The 14,232-nt window shown below is 53.3% G+C and overlaps 4 protein-coding genes across 4 annotated transcripts; all 4 read right to left on the bottom strand.

The window, feature by feature from the left end:
• Positions 1-443: 443 nt before the first annotated feature.
• On the bottom strand, positions 444-2,459 carry B0H65DRAFT_267790 (uncharacterized protein). Its single transcript, XM_062822709.1, has 2 exons — positions 1,917-2,459; positions 444-1,860 (listed from the first exon to the last, which is right to left on the bottom strand). The coding sequence occupies exons 1-2, from the start codon at positions 2,258-2,260 to the stop codon at positions 495-497; spliced, it is 1,710 nt and encodes a 569-aa protein (XP_062679642.1). The 5' UTR covers positions 2,261-2,459; the 3' UTR covers positions 444-494.
• Positions 2,263-3,103, bottom strand: B0H65DRAFT_267783 (uncharacterized protein). Its single transcript, XM_062822708.1, has one exon. The coding sequence runs from the start codon at positions 2,876-2,878 to the stop codon at positions 2,357-2,359; it is 522 nt and encodes a 173-aa protein (XP_062679643.1). The 5' UTR covers positions 2,879-3,103; the 3' UTR covers positions 2,263-2,356.
• A 4,029-nt stretch (positions 3,104-7,132) lies between these two features.
• Positions 7,133-9,822, bottom strand: B0H65DRAFT_267817 (uncharacterized protein). Its single transcript, XM_062822710.1, has 2 exons — positions 9,585-9,822; positions 7,133-9,500 (listed from the first exon to the last, which is right to left on the bottom strand). The coding sequence occupies exons 1-2, from the start codon at positions 9,684-9,686 to the stop codon at positions 7,476-7,478; spliced, it is 2,127 nt and encodes a 708-aa protein (XP_062679644.1). The 5' UTR covers positions 9,687-9,822; the 3' UTR covers positions 7,133-7,475.
• B0H65DRAFT_431326 (uncharacterized protein) lies at positions 9,703-13,110 on the bottom strand (the record flags this gene model as incomplete). The annotated part of the gene is made up of 1 exon (XM_062824939.1): positions 9,703-13,110. The coding sequence occupies one exon, from the start codon at positions 13,108-13,110 to the stop codon at positions 9,703-9,705; it is 3,408 nt and encodes a 1,135-aa protein (XP_062679645.1).
• Between the last annotated feature and the right edge of the window lie 1,122 nt (positions 13,111-14,232).

Here is a 14,232-nt window from a genome sequence, read left to right on the forward strand (position 1 = left end):
CAAATGGGTCCTCTTCACAAGAGGAAGAGGCCGCTAATCAATTTCCTTTCAAAAGAATCCTCTCGGAAACTCAAAGCTAAAATATGTGTTGGGGTATCGAGAACCCCAACTAAGCGAGGGTAAAGAAGTGAAAAGTAACATGTACAAAAGGCCGAAAACAAAAAGGTATCTTTTGCGAAGTGAAAAAAAAAAATTGCGCCCCTTCCTTTCTACACCATGCATGGGCGCTGTTCCTCCTCTTTTCGAAAAGATGTGGTCATTTCATATCGTCATCAAGATGGTTTGCAGACCCTGAGCCCTGTATCCCAAGTTTGTTTTGGTGTGTGTAGAAAGGCATTTGCTTTCCAGGTAATTCATACCAAATGCGCCCCTTTCTTTTCCCCTTTCTGGTAGATATCCCTAATCCATGGAGGTTCTGCATGGAAACCTCCGCTCAAAGTGTAAATGTGAAAGAAATGAACCCGAACATTTTTTGTCTATGTCCAAAAAGACATTTACCTGCGGAGCCTTCCAGCAGGAGTGCGACGGTGGTGCATGTAGTGGTTATGAACATGGCGACGGTGGTGGCTCTCCTCGTGAACATCACGGGCCGAGACCTTGCCGCTCTTGGTGTAGACAGACAAGGCCCAGTCGCCACCGCACTTGTCGGCGCCGTCGCCCTCGCAAGTCATGCTGCACTTAGAGTCATCCAACTTCTCGACCTTGGAGAGCTCATTGCCGCAGTAGCATTCGCCGCCGTACTCGGTACCGGCAACGCTGAAGCCCTTGGAGCTGCAGTGAGAAACACAGGCGGTGTTGTTGACCCGGCCGAGGTTGGCGCGGATCACTCCGCTGAGAACACGGTCCGAGGCGTCCTTGTAGCAGCCGGCATACTTGAAGTCGCCAACGGCCTTGCCGTCAGTGGCAGCATCAGTAGGCTTAGCACCAACAGCAGAGATGTAGACGGTCGTGGTTGACTGGACAGTGGTCGTCTGGACGACAGTAGTGGTCTGGGCCTGGCTGGTAACGGCCTGCTTGACGACATTGGTGGGGCTGGGCGCAGCAGACTCGATATCCACGGCCAGGTTGTTACCGCTGCTGCTACTGCTGCTTCCACCGGTACCGTACTTCCAGCCCTTAATGGGGTTGTTGCCGGGAAGCTTGTCCAGCTTGCCGTCAACCGTCTCCTTGATAGGGCACTCAATCTTGCAAGACTTGCTCTCATCGTTGACACCGCCAATCAGACCAGGGCAGGTGTGAATACCAGCATGACCAGCGTCGCAGTTGTCGATGATCTGCTGAAGGGCCTTCTCATCCCAACCGGAAACAAAGTCACCGTGGACGGAGAAGCCAGTAGCATCACCGTTGGCAAAGACGAAGGGGCTCTCCTTGCCAACAAGGTCCTTGAAGCGATCGACAAATCCGTGAGTGTTCCAATAGGTCTCAAAGAAGATGTGAGGGGTGTGAATCCATCCCTTGGGACAGTCCTGCTTGCCGTGGCCGTCATCGCTGGGGAAGGCCATGTTGTTCTTGTAGTCGTCAAGACCAGCCTTGGGGTTGTAGCACGACGGGAAGTGGACATCGGCTCTCATGGGCGAAGCATACCCATCGCAGTCCTCGAAGGGGAAACCCCAACCTTCACCATCCTGGTTGGACTTGATGCCAGCCATGGAGCCATCAGAGTCTTTGGGCCAGCTTGGTGGGTTGAAGTTGGCACGGGGGCAGGTGATGGAAGCGGCAGTGATGGGTCCCTTCGAAGGGTCCATATTTGAGCCCTTGCCGTAAGCAGCACCCGGGGGAGGAGTCCGCAACATGGCATCACCGCTCACCATCTTCAAACCCAGAGGGAAAGCCTTGATCGGATCGTTGGTGGGCTCGAAGCTGCTTCGTGTTAGTATCGAAACGACCCATATGGGGTAGTATAATGGGATACTCACAAGTAGTAGACGTTCATGTAGAAGAAAGGAACCTGTTCGAGCTTGCCATCCTTGGGGTCCTTGAAGTAGAGAGTCGGGAACCAGTAGTTGCTCATATCGGCCTTGGGCAGGGCCGTCGTGCACTCGGACTGTCTGAGGTGCTCTCCGGTAACGTTAAGACCGAAGTTGCTGGCTCCCATGACAGTATGAACGTGAGCGGAAGCGGTACCGGGGGAGATGATCGGGTCGGCACGGCAAGTGGTAAGGGGTCCATTGCCGTAGTGACGCAAAACGACAAAGGTGCGGGAACCCTTTGCGGCAACCGAGGCGACGAGAGCCGCAAGGGCGGCAGTGGTGAAGATCATGTTGAAATCGTTGTCGTTGTCGTAAAAGTGGTATGTGTCGAAGAAGTGGTAAAGGTGGAGTCTCGTCTATCTGTCTCTAGGACCGACCGTCTTGACTCAAAGTTGATATTGGCTCTGTGGAACCGTAGGTGCTAAGACCGGAGCACCGAGAGGAATGGATTTAGTTGTCGGGTGATGTTCTCGATGTCGTGCTTGAACAATGCCAGTTGTTGTATCCAGCTCAGCGGATAAAGCACACAAAGGGCCAAGAAGAAGGGGTTTGTGGTTGAAGAAAGGATAGGACGCGCTAAGCAGGCTCAGCAGCTTGTGGTCAAAGGAAGGTGAGGGAGAACGGGCAAGGAAGGGAACGACAAAGCCAACGATAGTCGAGGATGAGTAAGGGGAAGACCAGATGAGAAGATGAGGAGGGGGAGGGCATCGTGGGCTTATTATAAGACGGCCCATCCATTGACTGTGTGCCTGAATAGGACATGGGGTGTGGTATCCACCCACACATCGGAACAGGATGCGGGCTGGGCGCAAAGAGGTGGAAGTGAAGGGGAGGAGAGGCAAACAGCTGGGGTTTGCCGGCGCAGGGCTGGCCGGACAGTGGTGGGTGTATTTACCACACAGTACCATGCCAGTGACTTTTTGACTTTCAGATTATCCATGTTTTTTGTTCCGCCTCCGATGAGAGGTTTGGCTTTTTCATCACCTTGTCACGGCGTCGGCTCTCATAACCTGTTTGACACCCCGCAGGCAGCTTGGCCAACCGAGATTTTCAGGTACTGATGAAGGTCTCGACCCAGCCATGTGCTGACTGCTGGTGTTGATCACTCGTGGCCGGAAACAGGAACAAATGTTCCATTCCACACCTTCGTCGCTTCTTCTGGACCCGCCATAACCCCTCCCATTAACGCGATGGAATGGCTGCCGAGGACATGGAACCGCCACACTAAGCGTATCGCGGTTAGTTCATGGTCAAGCGCAGCTGGGCAAGTGTCAAATATCAGCTTGACACAAGACTAGTGTCGGGGCTTTCTTTGTGACTGAGAAACAGATGGAATGAGAGGAAACATGACGGCGTCATCATGGGCTGGCCGGCGGTTCAGTTGGGCAGTAAAACAAGAAGAAACAAGAGGCGGGCTGACAATATTCTCTCTCCCATGTCACGTCCACCTCACGCCTGGAAGATGAGTTCAAACACTGGCAAGAGCAAATGCACGACAGAGGGGGGACAAGCCAAGGTCGTACCTGCATCTTGCAGCCGCCACTAGACATTGATTGGGCGGTTGGTGGACATTTCCCCTGGATTGCGACGACTTGGTTGCAACCTGCGGGTATTCGGACACCATCCATCACGAAAAGGGTGTGTTGGCACGATTGGGAGAGGAGAAGAGAGGGAGAGGGAGGTCGTGGGAGGTTGTCCTCGGCTGGAGTGGACGGACGTTCATGAAGTCACTGGAAGGTGGTGGTTTGGCTGAATACGGTATCAGAGCAGTTTCTAGCGAGAGAGCATTTGCTCACAGATCCAATCATATTCGCCACCCCGCTCCGTACCAAGTCCCGCCAAGGTCACTGTCCAGATCTTTGCTTTCTCGGCCTCTTTTGCCCAGGGAGGAAAAAGCTCCAGTCAAAGTTTTTCACTGTGCAGCTAGCTGCATGGAAAATTTCTGGTGTTCTAGCGTGCGTGGTCCAGTCTCTGGCTCGCTGCCGTGTTCAGTCCGTCTGTGCCGTACCAATATCCAGATATTAACGGTTTGCGCGAGTGCAACAGCGGACGGCGCAGTCATCGGCCCCGTCAAGGTAGAGAGGTTCCAGAAGCAAGAGGAGGGGAAAACGGTGTCAATCGAGGCCCGGAATATCTCGTGGCTGATGATGGCTGACGTGAGGATGTATTTTAGCTTCAGAGGTTGTATTGTTTCGCCAAATACCGAGACCATTTTTCTCATGATGACCTGTAACCCGACTTTGTGATTGTTCGTCGCTTCCCCAAACAGTTCATCTCAACTTTGATAGAGGAAACAGCGCCCCAGGGGTAAAAAGGGCTGGACAAATCTGACAAGAGCGGTTCCTGGGCGGAATTGGCCGGATCGCCCTCCAATCCCGTCCAGTCGGAGCCGCGAAAAGAGGGGTGCAAAGTTTGAAACGCGCTAAGGCAGCTGAATGACACGAGCCACCACTGGGCGCTAGGCTATTCTGAGGCTAAGGTAGTGGTGGGGCTATGGGGGGGTTTGTGCCTGGACCTGTTGAACACTTTTTGAGAAACAGTCTGCTCGTCCTTTCCCTTCATTGTTGACGATGGCCTCCTTCCTGGCGTTTACAGCGATACACTGCATCGGGAAAGTAGTCGTTCGCAACGGCAAGATGCATCATGTGTGTGGGATAAACTCCCGATTCCGCTCAGTCAACTGAACATACAGTGTGCCAACTTTTCTGAGTGAATGATCTTTTGTCGTTTGGCGACGTTGACCACTGCAGTCGGCGGGCGTTGACGGAAACGAACTTGCATCTATCTGTTTCAACCAACGCCAAACCTGCAATGACGCCGGCACGAAAACACCATGGCCTGTTGGTGACGGTGACATCGTGGGCTTCAAATCAGTTCACCTTGTCTGTGGACCCGGTCGATGATCCTTCATTTTCCGGTCTCTCCCCAAGCGCTTTTTGACACGATGCGCGCGCTTGTTAACGCCGTCTGAACTTCCTCCACAGCATCCCCGCTAGCCACACGCTACACTACGCTAAATCGCCCTTTGACAGCGGCACTGGCAATCACTGACAGTATGACAGCTTTCTTGGCACGGGCTTGACGTCAACATCCAGAGTCAAAACCACTTTTAGACATCACAACTCCTATTTTTTTCATTTCACTATCACCACCTGATGGTTTCCAACGGGAAAACGAACGCCTCCATGCGTGGTGATGCCCATCCGTCTGCTTGCTTACCCTTCTTGGACACCAGATCGACACGATCCCCCACCACCACGGTCACCACCACCTCCGAGTCCGACGACTGGTTTCAGACCTCGCAAACTCTTCATCGGACGGCAGTGCAACTGCTTGTTTTCTCCTCGATTGGGCACCCTACCCGAGTTTCCCCTCCCTCATCGGAGCCGCGGTCCTCCTCCGCCCGTTCCGACCACCCATCAACTTCCTCTCTGTCCGCTGCCGAGTCTGGAACGGACAGTGGCGGTGTTGACTGTTGGATATCCGGAAGGTATAGGAGGGCTTAAGCTACAAGAAAAAGTCCGATGTGCGGCCACCGGCAGGACAAACTCAATCCTGCTTCGTCAGCTATCGGATATCTCTTGTCATCCTCTTCAATTCGCCCCATCAAGATTCCTCATGTCTATTTGGCACCTGATGACGTGGTCTGGGCAAAGAGCCCTCGCTGCAATACTGCAATATCCAAGTCCAAATGCCTTTTCCGGCGCTGTCTCCCGTCCGGTGAGGAATCAGGAACTGCAAAATCCAGCACGGCCGGCAGCTTCAATATTGATGATCAACATGCCATTGACGCAGTGATCAAAGGCCTGGACCCGAATCACGGGCTGTTGGTAAGGCCGGTCTGCCTTTTCACCAGCTGTATCTTGCAGACAAGCCCGTGACGTGGCTTTGAATCTTCTCGAGGTTATTCGTCCCTGCTGGGCCATCCCGCTTCTCTGCCGTCTTACTTGCCTCTGCCCCGCTCCCTCGATTCAGGCACACTGACACCCAACAAGGCATAATCAGGAACATCTTCTGTTGGGGTCGAATCCAGGGACATTCCGTCTCATTGACCACAGAGGTAACTCGCGCCCTGCCCTATCGGGTAACCCTCCTGCTGTTGGGATTCAAGTGACATCACTGCGGCTGAAGTTGGTTGAAAAATATTTTCCATCAGGTCAAACCCTACCAACCTCAGCTCCAAAAAATCAGATCAAGTGATTAATCCCAACAGTCAAATGACAGTAAGTTGGCGCCATGGCAGATAAACGCCATGAACATGACCTCGGCATAACTTGCTATATAAACCCAACGACTCACTAATGTACACATGGATAATGCCCCGACTGGCTGTTCTTCCAAGTCTTCGGTAAATATTCCTCCTTGCCTCCCTTCCCTCCCGTTTCTTGTAAATCACTCCCCACTCCCCTTCCTATCCCTCGGCTCGGGTACTAGGCGTGTCAAGCCCATCGCGTAACCTCTCCGGGACAGGTCTTGTGCAACCTGACACCCCTTCCTTGACCTTCGGGCATTGTCACCAAAGGCGGCGGCTCAGTCCGAGACCCTGTCTTTTCTTCCAAGTGCCCTGCCATATCGAATATTTGTAAAACCTGAAAATATGGGCAAAGAAAGCGGGGATTCTTTGGGTAACACGCTCGCTCCCCTGGTGGTTCACAAAAGTCTTCGGGTCTGGACGAGCCAGAGCGAGCGGCTGGCTGATGGCGCTTGGGGGGGGGCTTGAATATGCAATGTGGCTATCCGTCTGACTTTTGGGTGCTAGACGTTCTGTTCCTTGATAGGAGATCTATGAAGATGATATTTGTCTTAGATTCGTCACCGGGTGCCTGCCGAGAAGTTCTCTGTCTAAAGTGATGTTGAGTGAGAGCGGTAGGCGCCGTGAAACTACTCTATCTTCAGGCACTTCACATGAGGAGCAACAGGCTTCAACCTGGCTCACCTCAGCGGATCACAGACTCCTTTTCGACTTGGTCATATTGAGGCATAAAACTCGAAATGAGAGCTCATTTCCATCCAAGGCAATTTTATTCCAACGTTTCATAAGAAGAGAATTGAAACATTAATCCGCTATTTCATTCATAAAGCAAACAAACATGCAAAATGACGTTCAAGACTGCAGTGGCAGAAAGTGATTGAAGACAAATGAGCAATCTTGAGGAACAATAGGGGAACAAACATACAAACACCTCCTAGAATAGTTATCATCGGAAGTAAAATTAAGCTTCCGCCACCGCTGTTCACTTCCCCCAGCAGGTTCGGCGCGGGTCGTCCTCCACAGGGACCGACGAGTAAGTAGATGCAGTAGTATTAGGGACCTCCTCAAGGTCATAAACTGATTCCTCGTCCTCCTCGGTAATCTCTCCTTCAAAAGTGTAACCATGCTCTTTCAGATAAACCTCCATGTCCTCCCCATCACTATCGTCTTCATCGATCAGTTCTTTGCCGGCATAACCATGTTCTCCACCTCCACGCGGCTTCGTCCACCTCCTGAATCTCTTCTTGAACGGTCTAGTGTAACGCCTCGACGGCCTTCCCGACCTCCATCTTCTTCTTCTGCCTATATCTCTTATTGTACTCAGCCTTCTTTGCCTTGTGTGCGGCGAGTGCTAGGGGATCCTCCTTGACCTCCATCTTCTTCTTCTTCTGACTATATCTCTTATTGTTCTCAGCCTGCTTTGCCTTGTGTGCGGCGAGTGCTAGGGGATCCTCTTTGAGCTTGTCCATCCTGGCCTTGTACTCCCTACGTACCCTCGCCTTGTACTCGTCGTGTATTACAGGATCCGCCCTAACCTTGGCCATCTTGGCCTTATGTTGTATAAACATTTGAAGCCGCCGCTTCCGATACCTGGCTTCTTCTTTCTCCTTATATACTTTATATTTGACTGGGTCTTGCTTAATCCTAGCCCTTCTCTCCCTCCAACCTTGAGCATCAAGCTGAGATGCTTTCTCTTTCGCGAGAAAAGCTGTATACCCTGCTGGGTCGGTTTCCTTAAGGTTTTGGCGATGTTCTCTTCGTTTGGCGTTTATTTCCGCCTTCTGTTCATCGGTGTATGCCGCCCACCTCTCTTTCCGATATTGGACTTTGGCTTCCCTAGCACGTTCCTCTGTAAGACGTATGGAGGCTTCAAGTTCGGCTCCTGTGAGGCCAGACGAATACACTATAGGTAGTTTAAAACCTTCGTTCCAAACCAAATGGGAACATAATCCCCCGTATAGGATGGACGAAGCCCACTGGGTGTTTGTCATTGTAGGATTGACGATGCTTCGGTCTTTGTAAGCATAGAGGCTGAATGTTATGGCAGTCTCTAAGATATGGAAGAGGGCGCGAGCTGGGTTGTGGAGACGAGCTGGGAATGGACATGGTTTCTTCACCAATGTTTTTCTGTGGGTAATTGTATAACCCTTCGCAATGGCCGCGGCGGTATATTTCGAAAGCATCTTCCCTTGGCTGTAGTCGTTGAACCTGTCGTGTACGCCTATTGCCCTGTTTGTGCCCGAACCAACATAAACTAAGGGTAATTGTCCGTCGCATTGGAGGATCAAAAGGTAAACTGCCCAAGCATAGTTGTCGTGGGAGGAGAACTCCGGTAAGGATGTAAGGGCATTGGCGCGAATCGAAGGAAGGACACCGCGATGCTTGTTCTCCTCCTCCTTCTTCGTGCTCTTGCCCTTGCCCTTGCGATCAGAGGGGCTGGGCTCGGGCTCGTCATCGTCCGCGACAGAGACAACATCGGAGGGGCCAGGGCCGGCAGCAGGAGGGGCAGAGCCAGCGGCAGGAGCAGGGGCGGCGTGGGAGCCAGGCGTGGTGGGAGCTGGAGGGGGCTGTGTGTTCAGATTAGGAGGATTGGGGGCGTTAAGTAATGAGCAAAGCCCGGGTGCCCATTGCAATTCTAGGCTCAACATGGTTTCAACCAGTGTTTGTACAGAAGGCAACGCTTGGGCGATTTGCAATTTGCGGCCAGCAGCAATGGTACAATAGGCGCCGTATGCATTAAAAATATACAGTGACTCGGGGCTGGTATGTGACTTTGGGCTGGTATGTGACTCGGGGCTAGTATCTGTTTCCACTTCGTCGTCATCGTCGCTAATATCTAACAGGTCGTCATCGTCGCTGATATCCATATCCGACAAGTCGTCATCGTCGCTGATATCCATATCCGACAAGTCGTCATCGTCGCTGATATCCATATCCGACAAGTCGTCATCGTCGCTAATGTCCATGTCCGACAGGTCGTCATCGTCGTTGATGTCCATGTCTAACGGGTCGTCATCGTCGCTAATGTCTGACGGGTCGTCATGGAAGGTGGCCTCTGAGGGGTCGTCGTCGTAGCTGCTCATGGCTGTAGCCGCCTTTGCTCTCGTTGTCGCGACCATAGTTGCTTTCAAAGCTGAGAGTAACCAAGAAGGAAGGTAAAAGATCCAGCAGCGCCAACAGCAGCAACAACAACAGATTTTTCCATCCTTCCCAAAGGAAGGAACACTCGACAGCATCTCATTGTGTTTGGTCCTTCCTAAGGAAGGAATACTTCGTCTCTGTCGGATTATGGTTAGCTCCTTCCCAAAACGGACGTTGTAGAACGGCCGGGAGGCAAAATAAAAGGAAGGAACGAACCGTACATGTGGGTGGTTGTATTCGCAGCTAGTTGTCGAATGAGCAATCCAGAGGGAGTGAGCAAGGAATGAGCTAGACAAACACCACCCTTTGCACTTTTTTCCCATCAATGTTCCAAACCCATCACTCCAAAACCAACCACCTCTCCGCCACCGCCTTCGCCCCCTTCACATCTCCCAACAAAAAACACATACACCTCACATTATACGCCGCCTCCACCACCAGTGTCTCCTCCCATTTACTCCTCTTCTTCCCTTCATCCCCCTCCCCATCCATCATCCCCTCCCCTTTCTTATCTCTAACCCTCTCCGCCTCCTCCAACACCCGTCCATAAAACCCTCCCGCAAGATTCCCAAGTCCAATCAAACTATACGCCCTCCCCATATTAAAATGGGCCTCCATCTTCTGTCCCACCGTAACCGTCGGATCTTCCTCGGTACGATTGTGGTAGTACCTGAACAGGAAAGCGAACCCTTGCGTAAGCAGGTACTGGCGGTTGGTGGCTTGTCTTTTCAGGGCGTAGTGCACGTAGGCGAGGCCGATGGAGAGGTTGATTAGGGGATTGTCCGGGTCCAATGAGGCGGCGCGCGCAAAGTAGGAGAGCGCGTACGAGTAGGAGGTTGTGGTGAAGAGGATGTGGCCGTAGATTGTTAGGAGGGCTACGTCGAGGGTTATGTCGCCTGGGGGTGGGTATTGGGGGTTGGTGGTGGTGGTGTCGTTGGTTGATTGCTCGGAATCAGTGGGTGGTGGTGCGACGAGGTCACTCCCGCGGGATTGGGATTTGATGGGTGACTGCTGCTGTTGCTGCGACTTGGAAGGTGATCTTTGTGATGCCGGCGGGGGAAACTCGTCCTGGCCGTTCTGGCGCATAACAAGGGCATCCATCGTCTTGATCTGCCGGAGAATGAACTTTTGCGCTGGGCCCGAGGTGTACCAGCTCACGGGTGTTTGGCAGGTGCGACACATGGCGGCGAACATCCGGTACGAGTCGGTACCGGGGAGGTAGTCGCGCATGAAGTAGCGGGCGATGGCCACGCAGGTTTCTTCGTCGCCGGCGTACACGGCGCAGGATGCCCAGGCGACGTGGATGAGGTATGTCGAATCCGTGGCAGTCCAGACTATGGAGTCGCGGGCGGCGTGGCAGACGACGTAGGCCTCGCGGTGTTGGTTTTGTCTGACCAGGGCGAAGGCGAGAGAAAGGAAGATGTCGAGCCAGGCGGAGAAGAGGATGCCGCGATGAGAAGAAGGGAAGTTGAGGACGCGGACCTTCGAGGTAGCGGGGATGTTGTCAGCGCCATCGCCGTTCTCGGGGTTGAGGCCTTGCCGGAGACGCTCGGCCATGGCTGCCAGCTTCAAGTTCCTAGACGGAATGGCAGCACCACCGCCACCGGTACCACCAAGGCCCAGATACTTGACGTACTTGTCCCAGGGGTAGAATTCCTTGTAGGAGCGGAAGTCTTCGACGAGGTCCCTGGCGGCACGTGTCCAGTTCTGAATGGCTTCAGGGTCGTCGCTGTGGAAAGCCCGCTCTTGCAGCTCCTGCACAATTTCGTAGTTCTTGGTCGCCTCCCTAGTGCGTTCAAGATCCAACTGTTTGCGCTTCTCCGCGTTGATGAGACGGCGCGGGACATACTTCTTCGGGTTGTTAGGGTCTCTCGGCTTGTTGGGGTCTCTCGGCTTGCGCGGCTTTCTGGGACCGGTAGCTCTGCGACGCTTTCTCTTGGGGACCAGATTCCCTTCCTGGTCAAGGGTGTACTGGTTGGCCTCGAGGTTCATAGCATCTCTGACCAAAAGGAAAGCTTCTTCGCGACCTTCCGGGTCCGCCACGTGCTCGTACATGTTGGCGAGGCACACGCGAGCCTCAATGTTATCATCATCATCTTCGATGGCGGCGATGAAGCGCTCTTCGGCGGCCGACTTATTGCCCAAAGCCATGTGACACCGACCGAGACTAACGAGGATGTCGGCATCCATCGAGATATCGCCGGCCTGATCGGCAATCTTTTCGTACAACTCGAAGTACTGCAACGCCTTGGCCGGGGATTCGTTGTCCAGCAGGGCATTACCAATATCCTTCAAACAATCGGGGAAGTCGTAAAAGTCTTCAACCGCCGTTTCCGCCGTCGGATCCAACGATGTCAGGTGCCTCTCCGCCTCGTACATATCGCCCATCTTCATCCTAAACACATGCAACCTAGCCCTCAGATCCACCGGCAGCGCCCGTCCGTACTGCATCGGCGAGAACCGTCCCGGCTCATAATCCTCACACAACTCCCTCCTCTCCTCATCTTCATCCCACTCCCTATCCTCGCCCGGCCAGCGATCCCAAAACTCCTCGGCCCTGCGGCCCAACTTCCACCTCGCAACCCTCCTCAGCTCCGCCGCGCCTTGCTCCCACTGCTCCAAAATGGTAAAGAACTCGAGGTAAATTCTCAAATCACTCCACTCAAACCCGCCCTCCATGGCCTCATACACCTCATCACCCTGGCTCCACAGATACTCAATAATATGCCTATACGCCGCCTTGGCCGCCTCCGCATTCTTCCTCGGATCCCTCCCATCCAGCGCCGCCTCCGCGAGGTTTCTTACGGTTCGAATATTCAACGGCTGCACCTTCAGCGCTCTCAAATACTGCGCCAGCGCCAGATGGCTCTGGCCCAGCTGCATCAGCGCATCAGCTTTGCCCGTGCGCGCCTCCACGTTCTGCTTATCCGCCTGCAACGCCTGCGAGTAGCACATGACCGCCCGTTCCAGCGCCAGCTTCCGGCGCGGATCGGCCTCGTCCATCATGTCGACCCCGTACAGACAGTAGAGCGCCACGTTCATCCAGTGGCGCGCGTCCTTGGGGATCAACCAGGCGCCTGAGATCAAGCACATGGTTGCCGCTTCGCGGTTGTCGAGCTCCTCGTGGATCAACGACAGGAGGTTCCAGGCTTGGGGCGTGGCGGGACGCTGCCGGATGATCTCCTTGACCATGTTGATCGCTTCTTGGTACTCGCGGCGGTCGAAGGCTTTGCGGGCCGCGGCGATGCGGATTTGGATTTCCGGAGGAGGACGCGGAGGCTTGCGGGGGCCGAGTTTCCGGCGGGGCCTGGAGGGCTTGGGTGCTGGTGCTGAGGGAGCGATGCCGGGGGTGGTGCCATCGTTGAGGCTGTTGTTGATCGGTTTTGACATCGACTTCGAGACGCCAGGGAGGGTTGGGTAAGCGGCTGAGGGGAGGTCGGCACGGTGTTCAGCTAACCATGCATCGCGGACGGTTTCGAATTTATGGATTTCGGCGCGGATCTCTTCGGTATCAGAGTCTAGGAATTCCTCCTCGAGGTCGACATAGCCGTCCTGCATCTGTTCGTCGTCGAGATCGTAGTCGTCGAGGCCGAGCATTTGATCATCACCTCCGGCCATCAGCTCAGGGTCCAGTGGTATGTCGTCGTCGTACTGGTTGTAGAAATATGCGGCACTATAAACACCGGTTCGTCCTTCGCCAGCATCGTGAGCTGGCGAATGGTCGTCGATATCCATCCTGTCGTCCATCTTGAGCTATAGGCACCTTGCCTGATGTGATCCGTTGAAGATTATCTTTTATGTTTGGGATGCTGAATTCCCCAGGAGGGTGGCAAGGTAGGAATCGCCTGACGCCTCAGGTCTGATTCACCCAGAACGTCTCAATTCGCCAAATTCCCTGACTGTTACAGCAGACCGATTCCTCAGTTCCCAAAAGTCCCCAGCTTGGTAGACCCCATCGGCGACTGCACGTTCGATGGCAGATATTCGCGATATCGATGTGTGAACGAGCGGGTTGGTTGAGTGAAAGATATAAAATTCTGGCGGGTCTTAAGCTCCCGTTTTTCAAGAGGTCGAAGGGTGGACAAGGCCTGTGCTGAAAGACGCGGATTGTGCAGGGCTTTCCCGGAAGGTGGCTTATGAGTATGCGTAGAATCGTCAATGACTTTCGGTTTGGTCCAGGAAGTTTTTTGAGATGAAACAGTATACCAGGTTGAGATTGATATTTGGAGGTTGATGAGGCTGATGTACTGGTGAAGGTGACGGAGTGGTGAAAGACGAATTGACAAGTCGAAAATTGAGGTACCGGCCAATCAAAACAGGGCCACATCTTGTGGACCCACTTTAATATGGACCTCCTGGCAACCTCAAACCACCATCGTGAGCGAAGAATTGCCTTTCACCTGAGAGAAGCTCAGAATGTATCAGTGTAGAATAGTTCAAACTTCTCCACTAGCTTCACTACATGTACTTCGGGCTTGGGATCTGGGCTTTCCACTACCGTAAATCCCGTATCGCAACGACTGTCATCACCAAAACTTGGTCAACGTTCGCGTATTGTATTATCTTCACCTGGTTGCTCATGGTTATCCTCAAATGTGTTTGCGTGTTTGCTCAGGCCATGTGAAAATGAGTGGGAATCATTGCTGCCCACCAACTCGGCTCTACTCCAACAAGATCTGCCTCCTGTCCCCATATATAGGTAGCAAAACTATTGCATTGTGGACATTAAATCAGAACGAACGAAAGAAAGAAAAGAAGATCGGTTTGCCAGAGTAGCTCAAACCGGCTACATCATCCTATATCCCGACCGTGGTCTCGGCAAACTCCAACACTTCTGCCCTACGTAGTTGTTGACAGGCTTTGGTTAAG

Source organism: Neurospora tetraspora, assembly GCF_033439725.1.
Source record: "Neurospora tetraspora strain CBS 560.94 chromosome Unknown B0H65scaffold_6, whole genome shotgun sequence".
NCBI lineage: Eukaryota > Fungi > Ascomycota > Sordariomycetes > Sordariales > Sordariaceae > Neurospora > Neurospora tetraspora.